This window comes from Doryrhamphus excisus, chromosome 9 (genome assembly GCF_030265055.1).
Source record: "Doryrhamphus excisus isolate RoL2022-K1 chromosome 9, RoL_Dexc_1.0, whole genome shotgun sequence".
NCBI classification, from domain to species: Eukaryota; Metazoa; Chordata; class Actinopteri; order Syngnathiformes; family Syngnathidae; genus Doryrhamphus; species Doryrhamphus excisus.
The window spans coordinates 18,804,757-18,819,331 of NC_080474.1; the positions used below are offsets into that span (position 1 = coordinate 18,804,757).

A 14,575-nucleotide genomic window follows, 5' to 3' on the forward strand; every position below is an offset into this window, starting at 1 on the left:
ACTTAATTATGCATTTTTGGTCTTGTGCGACTTATACTCCAGTGCGACTTATGTATGTTTTTTTCTACGTAATTATGCATTTTTGGCCTTGTGCGACTTGTACTCCAGTGTGACTTATGTATGTTTTTTTCTACCTAATTATGCATTTTTGGCCTTGTGCGACTTATGTATGTTTTTTTCTACGTAATTATACATTTTTGGCATTGTGTGACTTATACTCCAGTGCGACTTATGTATGTTTTTTTCTCCCTAATTAAGCATTTTTGGCCTTGTGCGACTTATACTCCAGTGCGACTTATGTATGTTTTTTTCTACGTAATTATGCATTTTTGGCATTGTGCGACTTATGTTTGTTTTTTTCTACTTAATTATGCATTTTTGGCATTGTGCGACTTATACTCCAAAGCGACTTGTAGTCCAGAAAATACGGTAAGTACAAAATATTTGGACAACCACTAAAAATTCTGATTTGACTTGTAATTATGTTTTCTATAAGGACTGGGACAGGTAATAAAAACGATAATTATTGTGTCCAAAAAGTTTTGAAATGCTTTCAAATCCTAAATGTTCTGAGCCTCTGAACATCTTGATTGTTGTATCTCCAAGTCAAATTTCAAAGTTCTAACATCTCCATTGTCCAAATCATTGTAGCCTTAACAGTATAAATCCTCCTCTGCGGACATCTCCGTGCGTTCATCTCAGTATGCACACGCTCACATACTGTAGGAGCTGCACACGTAGCGAAGAACAACAAGCTTGACGTTCATGTTGGGAGGCATGCGTGTGGTATTGATCCAGGTTAACCCCGTCGGGACCTGCGACAGGCAGAAAGACAGACAGATAGACAGTTAGACAGGCACTCAAGGCAAGTCGGGCTCGGGCTCAGCCCCCCCCCCCCCCAGCTCCGGTATAATACCTCATGGTGGGCAGATTAAAGGATGAGACCTGAGGAACAATCTGCACGCGTAGACATATAAAGCAGCTCCAGCAATGAGTTGCGGCTGGCAGCGGTGAGAGACATGCATCCGCCCGTCCAGCGTCCTGCAGGACTGAGGAGTGTGAGTGACGCGTTGCATGTGCATGTTGGGTAAGCACAGCAGGTAGCGATCTAGTGTTTGATTGCATGGCAGTCTGTAAGCGTGCATGATGGACAAGCTCGTCTTTCCGGGGATACTCAGTGGAATTTGTGGAGGAATGTTTCAACTTAAGATGCATTGGAACATTTTTGAAAAATGCACATTTGTGCAACCAGTCCATTATGTCCAACTTTGACACTTTTAGTCATATTTTGTGCTGCAAGAAGCGTCTTATATTCGGGTCAATGCAATAATTTCTGAGAAAGCTTATTATTCTTTATTGATAAATGTCATGAAAAGAACAAGCAACTTTTGGTAAATTATAGCGTCTTTTTATGGGCTACACGGTGGTCGAGTGGTTAGCACGCAGACCTAACAGCCAGGAGACTCGAGTTCAATCCCACTCTCGGCCATCTCTGTGTGGAGTTTGCATGTTCGACCCGTGCATGGGCAGGTTTTCTCCGGGTACTCCCCAAAAACTGTCTGATAATATAATATATATTCATTATTTGGGCTACGGTGGTCGAGTGGTTGCCGCACAGACCTCACAGCTAGGAGACCAGGGTTCAATTCCACCCTCGGCCATCTCTGTATGGAGTTTGCATGTTCTCCCAGTGCATGCGTGGGTTTTCTCCGGGTACTCCGGTTTCCTCCCACATTCCAAAAACATGCTAGGTTAATTAGCGACTCCAAATTGTCCATAGGTATGAATGTGAGTGTGAATGGTTGTTTGTCTATATGTGCCCTGTGATTGGCTGGCCACCAGTCCAGGGTGTACCCCGCCTCTCGCCCGAAGACAGCTGGGATCGGCTCCAGCACCCCCACAACCCTCATGAGGCTAAGCTGTAGAAAATGAATGAATGTTGCCTCTGTTGCACGGGAGTCGAGTGGTTAACGCGCAGGCCTCACAGCTAGAAGAACCGAGCTCAATTCCACCGTGGAGTTTGCATGTTCTCCCCGTGCATGCGTGGGTTTTCCGGGTTCTTCCCACATTCCAAAAACATGCTAGGTTAATTAGCGACTCCAAATTGTCCATAGGTATGAATATGAGTGTGAATGGTTGTTTGTCTATATGTGCCCTGTGATTGGCTGGCCACCAGTCCCCACAGTGTACCCCGCCTCTTGCCTGAAGACAGCTGGGATAGGCTCCAGCACCCCGCGGATAAGCAGTAGAAAATTACTGAATGAATCACAGCATGTCGGCCATGTTTATGGACTTATTATTTGTTGCTTACGGGTGCATGAGCGCAGAGCTTTTTCTCCATTTCTCCACTTAATTTTTTTGCAATTACTTTGACAAAGTTCTGATGTTAGAGGAATCCAGATGAGCTGTTGGGTGCTGCATTTTGTCCCATTTGTACAGCGAGTGAGCTCCCATTTTGGTTGAAAACAAATGTTTTGCGTTACCCCCGCGAGACCACAGGCATTCTTATTTGATCAAACACACATGCAGACAAAAAAAAAAAGTGGAACACTTCTTTTATTTTAGTGTTGCCGGGCATGCGGAGATCACGTAGGGTTTGTGTACAACCGCCACCTGCTTGTGTCTGTGATTTTGGCTTTACAAAGTGACAAAATGGCACCGGGTACTCCGGTTTCCTCCCACATTCCAAAAAAACATGCTAGGTTAATTAGCGACTCCAAATTGTCCATAGGTATGAATGTGAGTGTGAATGGTTGTTTGTCTATATGTGCCCTGTGATTGGCTGGCCACCAGTCCAGGGTGTACCCCGCCTCTCGCCCAAAGACAGCTGGGATAGGCTCCAGCACCCCCGCAACCCTCGTGAGGATAAGTGGCAGAAAATGAATGAATGAGTTCTCCTCCTATTTTGTGTGGAAGTGGTAACATTTTGGCTTCTAATTTTGTCTTTCCCCACCCTTGGCCATCTTTGTATGGAGTTTGCATGTTCTCCCCGTGCATGTGTGGGTTTTGTCCGGGTACTCCGGTTTCCTCCCACATTCCAAAAACATGCTAGGTTAATTAGCGACTCCAAATTGTCCATAGGTATGAATGTGAGTGTGAATGGTTGTTTGTCTATATGTGCCCTGTGATTGGCTGACCACCAGTCCAGGGTGTACCCATGCCTCTCGCCCGAAGGCAGCTGGGATAGGCTCCAGCACCCCGCGACCTCGTGAGGAAAAAGAGGTAGAAAATGAATGAAAGTTTACTATATGTGCATATTTACATTTCCTCAGTCACATGACTAGTTACTTCCTGTATGATATCGAGGAAGACCTTATTAACATGTCTGATATGCAATAATGCAAGTCTTGATTTGAGGCAAAAAATCCAGTCACAAGTTGCAGCAGTATTTCATTTCCTGTTTTCTCTCTGTGGTATAAAATGTAAAAAGAAAAGGAAGTACAGTAAACCTCGGATATATCGGACTCGGGTATATCGGAAATTCGCTCACAACGGACAGATAAAAAAGAACCGATTTTTCTGTAATGCATTTCCAATAAAAATTCATTGCATATATCGGATTTTTTATAACGGATTTCGCCTATTTCGGACAAAATCTCCAGTCCCGTTCCAATGCATTTCCATTAAATTTCCCTCGCATATATCGGATGGCCGCATCGTGGCGCTCCGATTCGCTGAATCGTGAATCGCCGCTATACGACGTCATTTGCAGCGTTGCAGCGTTACCTGCGCGTCCAGGTACATTGGAAACATAGTCAAGGAAGTGCCTTTTTTATAATGGATAAAATCCGATTTACGCATATGCCGGATATAAATCCGATATATGCGTAAAACGGACATTTTCCGGTATACGCATATAACGGATTTCGCTTATATCGGACAAAACCAGTGGGAACAATTGAATCCGATATATCCGAGGTTTACTGTATCTTTTTTTTTTGATAGGACATCAATCCATCACCGCATGGTATGAAGTGATTGTGTGCAAGAAAGCAACAAATCTATTCCTAGTAGGCTGTGATAATGGACAATGTTGACAACTAAATGGGTTTAGAAGGAAGCAAGGTTGTAAAAAAATGTTTTTTTGGGGGTTTTTTTTGCATAAAGAACAATTAGGAGTAATGTTTGTGGAGGCTTTGTTAGACAGCATGCTGGTGGACCGGCCCAGTGGACTGAAAAGCTATTTGGGATGTCTCTTTATTCATCCAAAGTGAGCCTCCTGCTGAGCCTGTGAGCTGTCACTGACAGGACGGCCTTCCTCACACACAAGCGGGGCCGGACGGACGGTTGATGTAAACAAGGCTTTCAGGGACCTCATTAAATGCCATACTTTCTTTGGGAAATCTTTTACATTCACGGTGGAAAAACGTGACATTTTTGTCCCTCAATTCAAAGAACTGTTTCCGTAAGAAGTAGCCAGATTGTAGTTTTGGATCCATTTATATTTCACAGTGTTCGTGTTTTTTTAAATGTCATCAACACTATTAAAGACTCAATAGTGTCATATTAAAAAAAGACCACCTTCTGGTTTTGCCATGAGTTTTATCTTCAATTCAACACTAAAGACTTTTTGTAAAATACTTTTATGTGATTCTTGCCATTACTGTTTCCAAAGACACAATGTGGGCAGTGACATCAATATCTTCCTTTCCAACACCACCTTCTGGTTTTGCCATGAGTTTTATTTTCAACACTAAAGACTCTTTCTTTGTAAAATAGTGTCATATTTAAAAAAAAAGATGAATTATTAATTATTGCTCCCACCTGGCATGTCATTTATGAGTGGAACTTTAGTTCACATCATTAATTTGTTCCGGAAAATCAAAACCAAATAAATGTTTCTCTTCAGAAATAATGGAAATCAAATTAATTTCTTCCAGAAAAACGGTTACTTTTACGTGATTCTTGCCATGACTGTTTCCAAAGACACAATGTGGGCAGTATTTCCAATATTTTCCTCTGCAACACCACCTTCTGGTTTTGCCATGAGTTATATTTTCAATTCAACACTAAAGACTCTTTGTAAAATACTTTCATGTGATTCTTGCCACGACTGTTTCCAAAGACACAATGTGGGCAGTGACATCAATATCTTCCTTTCCAAGACCACCTTATGGTTTTGCCATGAGTTTTATCTTCAGTTCAACACCAAAGACTCTTTGTTTTTAGTGTTTGTCTTTTCAGAAATAATGGAAATCAAATTAATTTATTCCAGAAAAACGGTTACTTTTACGTGATTCTTGCGACTGAGATCAATATCTTCCTCTCCAACACCACCTTCTGGTTTTGCCATGAGTTTTATCTTCAGTTCAACACTAAAGACTCTTTGTAAAATAGTATCATATTAAAAAAGATGAATTATTAATTATTACTCCCACCTGGCATGTCATTTATGAGTGGAACTTTAGTTCACGTCATTAATTTGTTCCAAAAAATCTGGGAAAAAAAAACAAATAAATGTTTCTCTTCAGAAATAATGTACATCAAATCAATTCCTTCCAGAGAAACGGTACCTTTTACCTTAATTAATGACGTGATTCTTGCCACAACTGTTGTCAAAGACACAATGTGGGCAGTGACATCAATATCTTCCTCTCCAACACCACCTTCTGGTTTTGCCATGAGTTATATCTTCAATTCAACACTAAAGACTCTTTGTAAAATACTTTTATGTGATTCTTGCCACGACTGTTTCCACAGACACAATGTGGGCAGTGACATCAATATCTTCCTCTCCAACACCACCTTCTGGTTTTGCCATGAGTTATATCTTCAATTCAACACTAAAGACTCCTTGTAAAATACTTGTATGTGATTCTTGCCACAACTGTTTCCAAAGACACAATGTGGGCAGTGACATCAATATCTTCCTCTCCAACACCACCTTCTGGTTTTGCCATGAGTTATATCTTCAATTCAACACTAAAGACTCTTTGTAAAATACTTTTATGCGATTCTTGCCACGACTGTTTCCAAAGACACATATGTGCCCTGTGATTGGCTGGCGACCAGTCCAGGGTGTGAAGACAGCTGGGATAGACTCCAGCACCCCCTTGTGAAGATAAGCGGTAGAAAATGAATGAATGAATCATCCTTTAGCAGACTATTATCATTTTTTTTTATTAATAAACATCCCTGTCTGAGACACTCTACTTGTAATTATGCAGTTATAAATAAATAACTTTGATGATAATTCATTTCTGTTGCGGTTGAGGTTAATTTAAATAGTACAAACAAGTCAGTATGAGTCCTATAACGACACCAATCATGTGATTTACAGTCCTAGCTCAGCGAGTAGACAAATAAGACTCCTTGGCACAGACAAGTGACATTTTTTTTAAGTATCACTCCTCCACAGAGTTGTCTGTCAGTCATGTTCATCATCTTGTTGATGGACGAATGCTTTCTTTCCTGGGTTGGCTTTGCGTGCTGGTTCATGCGTTTGAGGCGGTGCAGGTGCGAGCAGTAAATATTAGCTTTTCAAATGAGGGTGGCCACCCTGGGATTATACTTGAAGGCCAAATTGAGAGGATTTCTAGCTCCTTTCTGATGTTGGCTGCTCACCAGCAGCAGCAGCAGGCAGACTTGGTCACATATCCCAAACATTAAGTGACCATTCAGTTTGGATCCTGGTCTCGTCTGGTGGGATTGGGAGGAGCAGAGGAAGGGCTCTGGGTTCACCTTGTGTGTAAACAGCCCACAGTGTTGTGGGTCTCGCTGCACATCCACAGACAGACAGACAGACAGGCGGGGATGTTCTGCTAAGCCTGCAGCCACAGGAATGCTTAAAATAAGAAGGGGTGTCACTTTTTCCAAAAAGATGTCAATCCAGGAAGCTGCATATTTGTGAACAAAATACATGTTAGGAATAGCGTGTTGGTTTTACGAAGACAATATGGACTTAAATCTTAAAACCAATCGTTTCAGAGCATTTTCTTCTGTTGCCGTGGTGATCATGGATCACCTGTTTTCCCACTAGCTTCCTTGCTAACACGCCTGTTCCCAACAGGCGCTACAAAACTCCGGTTTCCTCCCACATTCCAAAAACATGCTAGGTTAATTAGCGACTCCAAATTATCCATAGGTATGTATGTGAGTGTGAATGGTTGTTTGTCTATATGTGCCCTGTGATTGGTTGGCGACCAGTCCAGGGTGTACCCCGCCTCTCGCTCGAAGACAGCTGGGATAGGCTCCAGCACCCCCGCGACCCTTGTGACGATAAGCTGTCGAAAATGAATGAATGTTGCCTCTGTTGCACGGCAGTCAAGTGGTTAGCGTGCAGGCCTCACAGCTAGGAGACCTGAGTTCAATTCCACCCTCGGCCATCTCTGTATGGAGTTTGCATGTTCTCCCCGTGCATGCGTGGGTTTTCTCCGGGTACTCCGGTTTCCTCCCACATTCCAAAAACATGCTAGGTTAATTAGCGACTCCAAATTGTCCATAGGTATGAATGTGAGTGTGAATGGTTGTTTGTCTATATGTGCCCTGTGATTGGCTGGCCACCAGTCCAGGGTGTACCCCGCCTCTCGCTCGAAGACAGCTGGGATAGGCTCCAGCACCCCCGTGAGGATAAGCTGTAGAAAATAATGAATTAATGATCCAGATATTTTAATAATTCCGGATACTATGATGCAGAATATGAAAAAAATCGGGAACCTTTGGAATTTTCAAAGATAGTGGGCTAGGTTTTATTGATAAGATGTGTAGCGAAGCCTTTTTTTTGTATATATAAAGTTGAAATATCAAAGAGAAAAAGACATTTGAAGTCGTAATATTTAGAATATTATGAGAAACAAGCAGAAAAACAATGAAAAAGTTATGATGATATGAGAAAGAAGTCAAAATATGTGAATGAATTCATCATTAGAAGAAAATTTACAAGTTGGAAAATTAAACAAAACAGCAAAAATGGGAGAAAAACAGCTGTTTTTAAAAGAATATAATAAAAATAATGAGAAAAAAACTTGTATTCCAACAGGAAAAAAAGTCAAATTTTTACCAGAAAAAAGCTGTAAAATGGGGAGGGGGGGGGTCATTTTAGGAGCATAAAATATTGATAGTTGAAAGAAAAAAAACATAAAAAATAAAGGATTTTGGGGGGAAATTAGGTTGAGGAAAAAGTTATAATGCGGGAATAAAGTCAAAATATTACAAAAAGAAAAGTTATGGAAGAAAGTTGAAATATTTCAGAAAAAAATCCCCACCAAAAATTATTTTAAAAAAAGACAAAACACCAAGTAATTCAGTATTTTAAAATACTTATAATTTATTCCTATAAAAAATATGAATTAATAGGAATTAAATTTCCTTATACTGCACATATGGAGACTGTAATGACAGTAGTGACAATATGATGTCTTATATCTGCAATAAAGTCCTCATCTGGTAGAATTCCCACGCTATTTGTAAGGGAATTGCTTTCTGGAGTTCAAGTGGTCTGCATTGCAGCACATCAGCACGGATCAATGATGTCAATTAGCAAAATCAATGCAAGATCCAAGCAGACATTCCCGCACAAATGCCGTACTTTTGCATGAATAGAACATGTTCAAAAAAACAATTTTGCTTCCGTTGAATAGTACTGAGTGCCATGCGTTGCAAAATCCCAATTTCAATCCTAGAACGGTACAACAGTAGCACGAAAGTTTGATGTCAAACACATCAAACTTCAATTTGTTTGTGGCGTTTTTTGGATGAATGAGGTGTGGAGTGGAATGTCCTAAAAATCTTGGGAAAGCACAATCAGAAAGAGTCATTCGTTCGTGTCCCGCTGCCAACCTGAGCTCGTTTCCATGCGCACATTCCCGCAAGGAATGATGCAGAAAAAAAAAAAAAAACCTTGATGGAGGAATGTGTTACGAGCCGACCGCAGACGGCACTAATTTCTCCCACTTTCGATCCATCCATCACTTCAGTTCCTGGAATGTCGACTGATTGTGTTCTCTTAAGGAGTTTTGGGTGTCAAGTTGCTGCGTGATGATGGTGTTTTTTTTTTTATTATCTCTGTTATTATTATTTATTATCTCTGCTTCTCTCGTCAACTGCTCTCACATATTGATCGATGTTGTTTCTCACACTTTGTGTGTGTTTTTATGTTGTTGCTTGAACTCATAAAACACAATGATGGAAAAAAAAATATTGATAACTGATCAATGCAGTGTATTCCGGCAAGGCGTTGGATTTCATAGAAATATAAAACAGGAGTGGGCGGCACGGTGGTCTAGGGGTTAGCGCGCAGACCTCACAGCTAGGAGACCAGGGTTCAATTCCACCCTCGGCCATCTCTGTGTGGAGTTTGCATGTTCTCCCCGTGCATGCGTGGGTTTTCTCCGGGTACTCCGGTTTCCTCCCACATTCCAAAAACATGCTAGGTTAATTAGCGACTCCAAATTGTCCATAGGTATGAATGTGAGTGTGAATGGTTGTTTGTCTATATGTGCCCTGTGATTGGCTGGCCACCAGTCTAGGGTGTACCCCGCCTTACGCCCGAAGACAGCTGGGATAGGCTCCAGCACCCCCCGCAACCCTCGTGAGGAAAAGCGGTAGAAAATGAATGAATGAATGAATAAAACAGGAGTTATGACTGGTAATAAATGCAAATGTTGATGTTTAATGCCTTAATTTGTTGTATAAAATCGCCGGCCTCATCTTATTTTGGGTGTTCCTTACACTCATCGCACAGTAAAGAGCTGTATTAAAAAAAAACTGTCTTCAGAAAAATAATGCAGTTAAAAAAAACAACAACAACCAAAAAGCTAATGCTAAAGACAACATAATGCCATGTCATCGGCAAGGTCATTCCGGACTAAAGTACTCCTCTAGCCTTCTATTAATGCGCTTTCTATTTTTTGTCATAATTTTTTCTATCAATTCATTCATTTTCTACCGCTTATCCCAGCCAATCACAGGGCACATACAGACAAACAACCATTCACACTCACATTCATACCTATGGACAATTTGGAGTCGCTAATTAACCTAGCATGTTTTTGGAATGTGGGAGGAAACCCACGCATGCACGGGGAGAACATGCAAACTCCACACAGAGATGGCAGAGGGTGGAATTGAACCCTGGTCTCCTAGCTGTGAGGCATGCGTGCAAACCACTCGTCCTCCGTGCAGCCTCTGTCATTTCAATCAATATCAAAAATGTGTTTTGGAGATGATAACTAAGCCTGACAATGATAGAGGAACTCAATGATGTGATGATGTGGGGGAAGTGTAACCATGGTAACTGAAGTTTTATGGAGACAGGAGTAACAATCCGTGGAAGACATAATCTCTCTTGCAAAATAACAAAAAAAAAGCACCTCTTACTCTAACTTGGTTGAAGGAAATAAGGTGCTGGAGCCTATCCCAGCTGTCTTCAGGAGAGAGGTGGGGTACACCCTGGACTGGTGGCCAGCCAATCACAGGGCACATATAGACAAACAACCATTCACACTCACATTCATACCTATGGACAATTTGGAGTCGCTAATTAACCTAGCATGTTTTTAGATGGCCGAGGGTGGAATTGAACCGTGGTCTCCTTGCTGTGAGGTCTGCGTGCTAGCCCGTGAGATTTTTTTTTTTTTTTTTTGGCCAAGAGATAAAGTTGTGTGTGACGCTTGAGAAACTTGTAGTTCACTCATGATGGACACAAGTGAGATTTTATTTTATTTTATTTTATTTTATTTTATTTTATTTTATTTTATTTTATTTTATTTTATTTTATTTTATTTTATTTTATTTTATTTTATTTTATTTTATTTTATTTTATTTTATTTTATTTTATTTTATTTTGAGATTTCTAGATGGATTGGTAGATGGTTGATGATTGTCAAGTGTGCAAGTTTGCGTGCTTCAGGTCTGTTAAATTCATTGCATCTGTGTCTCTCATCTCCGCAGGAGTCGGAAGATTCAGATCCGGAACATTCCCCCTCATCTACAGTGGGAGGTGAGGTGTGTGTGTGTGTGTGTGTTCAAACAATATGAAGTAAAGCATTGACAGGATGTCCATGAGGAGGTCCTTGGGAACAATGGCAGACTAAAAAAAACAAACAAACAAATGTCACCTTAATTCGGCCTGGGATGGTGGAGTTATTCATTCATTCAGTCATTTTCTACCGCTTATCCTCACGGGGTGGTGCTGGAGCCTATCCCAGTTCTCTTCGAGCGAGAGGCGGGGTACACCCTGGACTGGTGGCCAGCCAATCACAGGGCACATATAGACAAACAACCATTCGCACTCACATTCATACCTATGGACAGTTTGGAGTCGCTAATTAACCTAGCATGATTTTAGATGGCCAAAAGTGGAATTGAACTCGGGTCTTCTAGCTGTGAGGCCTGCGTGCTAACCACTCAACCACCGTGCAGCCCAGGATGTATGAAGTGGCTGGCCACCTGTCCAGGGTGTACCCCGCCTCTCGCCTGAAGACGGCTGGGATAGGCTCCAGCAACCCCCCGCGACCCTTGTGAGGAAAAAGCGGTAGAAAATGAATGAATGAATGAATACTTCTCCTTCTGATTATTACTACTAAAAAGTAGTAAAAGTAGTAAAAAGTACACAAAAATGACCCATTAACCAGTGACGTCATTAGGCATATTTTAGGGGGGCTTCATTTTTTTTTTTTTATTAATTTTGTTTTTTTTTTTTTACAAAAAAATCTGACAAATTTCATGTAATAGGGCAAAAGCAGGCTAATACTAGCCTACTACTACAAGTAGTAATACTAGTAGTAGTAGTAATACTAGCCTACTACTACTACTAGAAGTAGTAGTAGGCTAGTATTAGCCCTACTACTACTACTACTAGAAGTAGTAGTAGGCTAGTATTAGCCCTACTACTACTACTACTACTAGAAGTAGTAGTAGGCTAGTATTAGCCCTACTACTAGTACTAGAAGTAGTAGTAGGCTAGTATTAGCCTGCTTTTGCCCTATTACATGAAATTTGTCAGATTTTTTTGGTAAAAAAAATAACAAAATTAATATTTTAGGGGGGCTTCATTTTTTTTTATTATTAATTTTGTTTTGTTTTTTTACAAAAAAAATCTGACAAATTTCATGTAATAGGGCAAAAGCAGGCTAATACTAGCCTACTACTACTACTACAAGTAGTAATACTAGTAGTAGTAGTAATACTAGCCTACTACTACTACTAGAAGTAGTAGTAGGCTAGTATTAGCCCTACTACTACTACTACTAGAAGTAGTAGTAGGCTAGTATTAGCCCTACTACTACTACTACTAGAAGTAGTAGTAGGCTAGTATTAGCCCTACTACTACTACTACTAGAAGTAGTAGTAGGCTAGTATTAGCCCTACTACTACTACTACTAGAAGTAGTAGTAGGCTAGTATTAGCCCTACTACTACTACTACTAGAAGTAGTAGTAGGCTAGTATTAGCCTGCTTTTGCCCTATTACATGAAATTTGTCAGATTTTTTTGTAAAAAAAACAAAATTAATAAAAAAAAAAATGAAGCCCCCCTAAAATATGCCTAATGATGTCACTGGTTAATGGGTCATTTTTGTGTACTTTTTTTGTACTAAATTACTGACACTTTCTTGTCTCCGTTAGGACTTTGATGGCCTGCTTGCTCAATATGGTACTGTAGAAAACGTGGAACAAGGTACACAACTCTTCCATGTTTTCCTTTATTGACTTGAATACATACGTACATCACTGCCTGTGATTATGTAAATTATGTCATTGTTATACAGTTTTTCCTTATGCAGGGAAATCCTTGTTTACGTAACCTCAAATGCATCATGCATTTCTTGTCTTCCTCTTCTTTCATAGTCAACACTGACACAGAAACGGCAGTGGTGAATGTTACGTACGCAACCAAGGAGGAAGCTAAAGAGTAAGTGTTGGTGCTTTATTTATACGGAGCAGCAGTTCAATTGCAAAGTCAGGTTGTTGTGTGCTGAATTTAATTATGATATTTTTTTACCTTTCTCACCAGTCCAAATACTTCCTCTTTGTTCCTCCATCCTGCAGAGCTATTGAGAAGCTGACAGGCCAGCAGTGTGACGACTACTCTTTCAAGGTGTCCTACATCATGGACTCAGACGCCGCTCCGCCCGTTCAGGCTCCTCGAGGTCGACGCGGTGGTGGTGGTGGTAGATTGTCACGGGACCAAGAACCGTCTCAGCCCGGGCCTTCTGGAGGCTTCAGCGTCCCGCGGCCTCGCCAGCAACACGACTTCCCCCTGCGCATGCTCGTGCCCACGCAGTTCGTGGGCGCCATCATCGGCAAGGAAGGACTCACCATTAAGAACGTCACCAAGCAGACGCAGTCAAAGTAAGGATAAATGATGACCATCGTGCTTTCTGCTTCTTTTTATGTTTGGACTAAGTTAGATCTGCGTTTGCCATGTTGCTAATTTTAGATACGTTATTAGAAACTGCATACAGGAAGTTGCAAGGTCACAAAAGTCCTTGCATCATGGTAAATGGTAATGGTTTTCACAGTTCCACATGTCCAAAAGGAGTAGGAAGAAGCAAAGCTTAATAAATCCTACCCCTCCATCTGGTAATTTTACAATCAGTAACTGTTACATTTGTTCACTTCCTGCTTTCATAATATATATTTTTTAATTTTAATTTTAATTTTAATTTTAATTTTAATTTTAATTTTAATTTTAATTTTAATTTTAATTTTAATTTTAATTTTAATTTTTATTTTTATTTTTATTTTTATTTTTATTTTTATTTTTATTTTTATTTTTAATTTTAATTTTAATTTTAATTTTTATTTTTATTTTTATTTTTATTTTTATTTTTATTTTTATTTTTATTTTTATTTTTATTTTTATTTTTATTTTTATTTTTATTTTATGACATTTTTAGCTAATTGGTTATTTTTAGTCTTATGCATTATTTTAGCTGTTTGATATAGATGAACTATATCAGCAAGTTGAATTATTTGTGATTTTAGAAATAAGGAGTTAGTATGTTCTCTGTAGGCGGCATTATGAATTATCCTTACTGGCCTTTTTTGCAGTACATTGCAGCACATGCTTTATTTATGTCATCTTCCTGACAGAGTTGACATCCACCGAAAGGAAAACGCAGGGGCGGCAGAGAAGCCAATCACCATCCACTCCTCTCCCGAAGGCTGCTCGTCGGCCTGTCGCATGATCCTGGACATCATGCAGAAGGAAGCCAACGAGACCAAGACGTGAGTCGTAATTCAATTCCCGTTCACTCCAGCGTGGCGAGCTTCCTGGAGGAGATTAGCTATAACGTCTGCAGGCTATAATCTTATCCTTTAACCTGCCTGCACACCTTTTAATCTCAGCGTGCATTCTCCCCCCACCCCCCCCAGCTTGGACCACTAACACAGTAAACACACTAAAGACACTCACACAGGCCAACACGTGACCACGGCTTAGTGGTAAAGAAAGATGGCCGATATATCTAATTGGGTTTGACACTTTTGAACGGCACTTTTAACAGTATGCATACTTTTTGATGGAATAAATGTATTTCAAAAGCTTATAATAGTGACATTATTACACAATAAATAGTAGAAATTGAAGCTTTCATAAATGTCTGTATGGGCACTATTAGTTGAATGAAACATA

At 40.2% G+C, this 14,575-nt stretch overlaps 1 protein-coding gene across 6 annotated transcripts in view; it reads left to right on the forward strand.

Moving 5' to 3' along the window:
- Positions 1–14,575, forward strand: part of igf2bp2a (insulin-like growth factor 2 mRNA binding protein 2a) — a 62,363-nt gene that overhangs the window by 29,624 nt on the left and 18,164 nt on the right. For 4 of the 6 annotated variants that reach the window (XM_058081740.1, XM_058081741.1, XM_058081743.1 and 1 more), the window contains 5 exons: positions 10,891–10,939; positions 12,565–12,616; positions 12,787–12,850; positions 12,988–13,290; positions 14,035–14,169. In XM_058081740.1, the coding sequence (XP_057937723.1) occupies positions 10,891–10,939; positions 12,565–12,616; positions 12,787–12,850; positions 12,988–13,290; positions 14,035–14,169 (603 nt within the window). Of the gene's footprint in view, positions 1–198; positions 1,088–10,890; positions 10,940–12,564; positions 12,617–12,786; positions 12,851–12,987; positions 13,291–14,034; positions 14,170–14,575 lie in introns of those variants that run through there. The other 2 variants (XM_058081745.1, XM_058081742.1) reach the window with 2 other exon arrangements.